Source organism: Cynara cardunculus, assembly GCF_001531365.2.
Source record: "Cynara cardunculus var. scolymus isolate 2C chromosome LG 2, CcrdV1, whole genome shotgun sequence".
In the NCBI taxonomy this organism is placed as follows: Eukaryota; Viridiplantae; Streptophyta; class Magnoliopsida; order Asterales; family Asteraceae; genus Cynara; species Cynara cardunculus.
The window spans coordinates 54,687,141-54,693,966 of NC_037529.1; the positions used below are offsets into that span (position 1 = coordinate 54,687,141).

General features: G+C 35.1%; 1 protein-coding gene across 1 annotated transcript; it reads left to right on the plus strand.

The window, feature by feature from the left end:
* Positions 1-2,794: 2,794 nt before the first annotated feature.
* On the plus strand, positions 2,795-5,926 carry LOC112506172 (protein NRT1/ PTR FAMILY 4.5-like). Its single transcript, XM_025110193.1, has 5 exons — positions 2,795-2,900; positions 3,757-3,974; positions 4,069-4,494; positions 4,673-4,794; positions 4,927-5,926. The coding sequence occupies exons 1-5, from the start codon at positions 2,795-2,797 to the stop codon at positions 5,924-5,926; spliced, it is 1,872 nt and encodes a 623-aa protein (XP_024965961.1).
* The last annotated feature ends 900 nt before the right edge of the window (positions 5,927-6,826 follow it).

Below are 6,826 nucleotides of genomic sequence, written 5' to 3' on the forward strand. Positions count from 1 at the left end.
AACATTATAATATTTAATATGAATGATAAACTAAATCGATAAACTAAATCAAAGGAAAAGAGGCACATACCTGACTCTCTGAAGACGATGGACCACCTTGTGTGTAGTTCCCAGTCAAGACCTAATTGGGATCCTTGTTATACTCAAGCCCAAATATATGATCTTTCTTGCTTCCCCCAACCGCATGCTCCCACAACTTTGTATCAACTAAGGAATAAGTGGAGAGATCATTGCCGAATCTTTGGGTGAGACCAATTGAATAGTCATCCTATATATGGTTAAAAAAAATTACAAGTCAATTTTGACAGCATAACGGCTGTAAATGGGACATTTCTAGACAAAACAATAGTGATACATATGAAATTTGTAACCAAAAAAATCATAAAGTTTGCCCAACAAATGGCAACCGAAACTAAATATTGATACATATGAAATTTATAACTTAAACAATCTTAATTTTTTGCCTAACAAATGAAAATCCAAACTATATATATACATATATACACACACACACACATATAAAACAAACACATTGTGAAACAAATATTTGTTAATCGATACATTAAATAGTATGCCTAGATAAAAAAAATCATATGAAACAACACATGATGCACAAGTTTCCAAGGTTATCACAATTTAATGGATTCTCAAATGATTAAGCCCATATATGTGTGTGTGTATATATATATACACACACATAGATAGACTTGGGATCACGTGAGACCAGCCTGTTTTCGTGAGACCCGTGATACCACCTTTTTACACTTGAAACTTCACAGCAAAACGTTGTAAAGGCAATCTTCACAGTGTTTTGCTGTGAAGGTTAGGCCTTTTTACCTTCACAGCATTTTGCTGTGAATTTTCAAGTGTAAAAACATGGTCTCATGGGTCTTACGAAAACATGCTAGTCTCATGTGAACCCAACTCTCTATATATATATATATACATACATACATATATACATATATATATATATACACTCTACGAACAACATAGATTTGAATTTTTATATATTTCGTGTATTTTATGTACATGATTTGTGTATTTATACTGAAAAAATCAATTTCTTGAATTTTGTTTAAATAAATTATAATCACCGGAGGATGATAGAAGGACACGTCATTGACAAATGTGAGAAAATCCTTTAGCAATCTGTCATTAATTCTTCATTCGGAAATCCTTCGGTAATGGCATCCTTCAAAATTCCGTTGGTAATGGCATCCTTCAGAATTCTTGGCATTCTTCGGGAATCTGTCGTTGGTGATTTCCTTCATAAATCATTTGATGATATTTTTCCATAGCATATAATCCGGTGATTAAAAGTTATTGGAAATTCTTTTTAATGATATGTATCTTGCCATCATAAATGGTCGACGGATCACCGAAGGATAGTGCCTTTATCGATGGTACGTTAGTGAGAGCATAGCCCTTCAGTGAAATCCCTATAAAAGATAGTGAATAATGATATTACTATTCAAAATAAGTAAATTTCTATCCAAAAACATGCTGCAAAAATAAATATTGTATACTTTTAGGATAATAAAAAAGTTATAAAATATATTTTCAGGATAAATTGCATGAAAATAGAAGATATTGTAAGTATTGATGTGTAATTAGGTGTAAATATGTATTTAAATATTTAATATTTTTCTTCATATTAAAATAAATGTCCTAAAAACAATTTATCAAAAATAAAATACAATTTGTCCATAATTTTGATGGAAAGTGAGATAACTTTCTCATATCCGTTTGGTTGTCTTGGGTGCATTACAAACATTCACATTCATCGTAACTTTTTCTTTAATATATAGATGGCATGTTATGCGTTTGGCCTTCAATTCATATGTAATCCATCATCACAAATATGAATATTAAATGATTTTGCCATTTTCTGATATTTTGATTTAACCTTAAAAAATATTTATGTGTGTTTAGGATTACTTATAAAAATAATTTATTGACTTATTTCATTATGAAACCAGTAGTAAGCACTTTTGAGTGTTTGGATAAATAACTTATATCAGTGTCAAACCTGTAATAAGGGGTTTTGGAAGAAGTTAAACCATTATAACTTATAATAAGTTGATAAGTATTTTTGTATGAAAGCATAAGTTGATAATGACTTGATAAACATGAAAGCTTTTTCTATATTTTTTTTAAGATTATGATTTGATCTAAAAAAATTCAAACAACACAACCCATAAATTTTCAAACCTTCTCCTTGTCTTTTTGGTGTGGGAGGACAAGATAGTTGAATACAACTTTGAAGGGTTTATTCCATTTAAAGATTTACAAAGATTTAGCTTGCGACAGAAGTGTACATGTAATGCCTGGGTGTTGTCAAAAAAACAACTTTTGTCGTGTACAAGTTCTTGTTAGAAAGATTGGCCAAAATGCAGTTGGCAAGCAGATAAAAAAATAACATCAATATTACTTGGTAAGGGTGTGTGTGTGTGTAGTTGGGAGGAAGAAACAATGCCCTCAAAACTCAATCTATGTCAAGGTGTCATCTTGCAGCGTTATGTACAAAGCTTTCCCTCAATCTTGTTTTGCTTTTTAAGGCCACCCTCCATTTCTGCAACACCCACAAGCTTTTCTCTCCATCCTCTTCCTTTTCTAACTCCAAGATCCTTGCTTTCCCTAGCTCACACATCTTATTACAACCATGGTAAGTCATCACATCTCTCTCTCTCTCTCTCTCTCTTTATCTATCTCCATCTTTACATATATATATGTGTGTGTGTGTATATATATATATATATATATATATATATTGTAAGTTAACTGTGCCCAAATGCAGGGGGAGGAGAAACCAGAAACGGGTTACAAATTACTTGGCCGACTTAACTTCAAGTCCATTCAACAAAAGGGTGGTTTCAGAGCTTCGGGTTTCGTCTTTGGTAACCATATATACTTGTTTGAATTTCATAGATACGAGATAAAATATATTAGGATCCAAATTTCATATATATATATATATAGTAGGATTCAAGGGAAACAAAAGGGTGGTCACAGTCCCATTATTTACAGAAACTGCTATAACTATCGTGAAGCTATTGGTGATAAAAGGAACAAATTTTAAATTGGCAAACAATAGAGAATATGGTTACTTTCTGAAAAGTTTTTCAAACAATTCTCAATACAAGCTTATATAAATGTATCAAATGTATATGTAAGAACATAAGAATAAATGATTCATGTATCATTGTTAAACACAAGATATCGATTTGAAGATGCATATGTGAATCCACATATCTGTTTACCGGTTATTTGAACCTTCCCTTGTATATGAATAGTATAATACTACTTTAAGTAAAAGGTTCTCTTTCATTCGACGCCAGCTTCCCGTTAGATTTTTTTGGCGGACCCCTAGTTTCTGAAGAATTCTCGTGAGTTTCCACTATCAATTTACATTACCAATTTGTTATCCATCCAAATAAATCAATCACATGGTACCCCTTTTTTCTTGTTACATTTATGAAGAGTTCATCTTTAGAAAGCTGTTTCTGGATACTTTATTTCATGTAGGTCGCTGTTATAATTTTCATTTGAATCACACTTCCTTGTGGGTGGCAAAAGTTTCATCTCTGGGTGTGGTTTCCAGAATTTTGATATACCCATATAAGCCAAAATATAGAGTAGAATTTAGAAGTCAACCTGAAATGCAATGTGCTTATTATCATTTTTGGAAAGTTAATGTTAGTAGAATTGAAATAATATGCATTAGCACTAAATAGCATGCGTATAAATTTGCAGGATTGGTGGCATTGGAGAACATGGGTTTCATATCGAACGTACTGATAATGTTCTCATACTTCATGGCGGATTTGAGTTTTAACATCCCCGGGGCTGCCAACACTGTCACGAACTTCATGGGCTCAACTTTCATTCTCTCAATCATCGGTGCTTTCATATCCGACACTTTCATCTCCAGATTCCAAACTTGTCTCATTTTTGGAGTTGTCGAAATAGTGGTATGCAGACGCAGACAACTGTCAAATTAAAAGCAGAAAGATTTTCACTAAAATATGGTTACAACTGAATTATATTTTTTGGGATTGATGGCAGGCTTTCATGATGATGACAATTCAAGCACATGACCGTGGTCTACATCCAGAACCTTGTGGTGGTAAGTCGAGTTGCATGAAAGGAGGGATAGGAGTAATGTTCTACACTTCGCTAGCATTGTTAGCATTAGGTTCGGGTGGTGTTAGAGGAGCTCTTGCGGCTTTCGGTGCAGACCAGTTTGACACCAAGAAACCAAAAGAACTGAAGGCCCAAGCGAGCTATTTCAACTGGCTTGTGCTCAGCACCACCTTGGGTGCCGCCATTGGTGTGGTCGGGTTTGTGTGGGTTAGCACCAATCATGGATGGTGGTGGGGCTTCTTTTTAGCTACCCTGGGTAGTTTCTTGGGTTTCACTTTATTTTTCCTGGGGAAACCATTCTACCGCATTCATGTTCCAAAAGACAGCCCCCTTCTTAGTATTGTCCAGGTATTCTCCCTCTCCTACATATATATATAAATATACATATATATAGACATCCACAAACAACACATACATGCGTACACACACACATGCTAACAACTCATTGGTGCATGAAACATACAAAAGATTGTACCAAAATGTTCCGGAGTTCTTTCTGACAGCAAACTTCTTGGACTTGCTACAGGTGATTGTAGCAGCTGTAAACCACAGAAAGTTAAAACTACCCGAGAATCCTGAAGAATTACATGAGAGTAGCACAAATAACGGTTTGAGGGAGCAAAAACTCACTCGAACCAGCCAATTCACGTACGTATTACTACCCTATTTGAAAAGAGAATTAGAAATTGAGCTGTTTTATTATTTAGGGTCGAATATGAGTTACATTGTTCTGTGAATAAAGCTACAAAACTGAAGCTCGCTACCTTTGATCTTCTGCAGTTGGCTGGACAAAGCAGCAATTGTGCCAAATGATTCAAAACCAAGTGAACTTTCACAATGGGAAATATGCACTGTGACACAAGTGGAAGAAGTTAAGATCCTAATAAGAATGCTTCCTATCATACTAAGCACCGTCATCATGAATACATGCTTAGCCCAACTACAAACATTCTCGCAAGCCCAAGGAGCCACCATGAACAAAAAACTCGGCAAACTTAACTTCCCAGCAGGCTCGGTTCCTGTAATTCCCCTTGTATTCATGACGGTTCTCCTTCCGGTTTATGAGTTCTTCTTTGTACCATTTGCAAGAAAATTTACCAAACATCCTCAAGGCATCACCCAGCTCCAAAGGGTCGGGGTTGGGCTTGTTCTCTCTGCAATCTCAATGGGAGTTGCAGGCATTGTGGAAGTAAAGAGGAGAAACCAATCAAGAATCAATCCATTTGAGCCCATTAGCCTCTTTTGGCTCTCTTTTCAGTACGGTATTTTTGGAATTGCGGATATGTTCTCATTAGTGGGCTTGCTTGAGTTCTTCTACAAAGAAGCCCCTGTAGGGATGAGATCACTCGCCACTTCATTCACATGGATATCCATGTCGCTTGGGTACTTTCTGAGTAGTGTTTTGGTGGATATTGTGAACTCTGTTACAAAAAGAGTGTCACCAAGCCAAAAAGGATGGATTAATGGGATTATGTTGGACAACAACAATTTGAATTTGTTTTATTGGTTGTTGGCTGTGTTGAGCCTGATAAATTTCGCAATTTACTTGCTTTCGGCCTCACTGTACAAGTACAAAAAGGAAGATGATGGTTTGTTGAAGACTGAAATGGCTTCCACAACAACTAGTCTTGCCATGATCAGTGCAAGTGAAGATGAGTTGCCAAAAAGTACAACTCAAGAAGACGTTGCAAAAGATGATACAACTGCTGAACCAAAAGTGGATGTTAAAGATGAAAAAGAACATGAAGCTCATTCCACGAACATAAAAGCAGACTCTTGAAGACGTTGATGGGGTTAGATTGATCTCCATTTTGGGTAGATTGCTGTCAACATATCTATCCTCTACTACCACTTCTTTTTCTTTTCTTTTTGGTTACATTTTACTAATTCTTTGTGTTGCTTCAAGCAATTCCCCCTAACACCCAACCCTCCTTCCGTTGTGCTTTGTTGTCTTATTTGGATAAGCTCGAGGGAGCATACATAAATGTAAGATTGATGTTTAAGTCGCAGCTTGCATTGTCAAACTACAAATTATGTGTTTTAAATTGATAACGGTAGTGTAGGAATGTGTAGCATATGGGTCGATCATGAGGAGTTAATGAACTAGGATTAGCTCTAGAATATGGTCTAGCCACGGGAATTCAATCAATGATGATTTTTATTAAAATAGATTAAAAGTAATGACAAACATAAAAATGAAAGCTAATGAAGATGGGGTGATGCCATTAGTATGATACAAACATCAAAAAGAGGCATTTAAATAAACCAAAAGTTCTCCGGTATAGGTCCCTAAGTATTTTCATGTTAGGACATTAGTCATCAACCAATTTGGCTTAAATCAAAAATCAAACTTTCTTCCATATTCCATTTAAACGAATTAACCAAATATTAGATTACAAACCTAATAACCACATAGCAACTTTACTTGGTTGAAAATTCGTTATAAAATCAATTGATTAAAACTAAAACTTTAATCGAAGACAATAGAACCCTATTCAAATGAAAACTAGACTACGAAAAACAAAAATAAATCTCTGAGGAGGGTTTTTGCACTCGTAAAAGACGGCTAGGAACAAGAATAAGATCGAGATAGGGTGCGGATAGGTGGAATGGAATCGCTTTAATGGATCCCGAAAGAGACGGGTGCAAATGGAATAAGAGAACAACAAAATTACTCTAA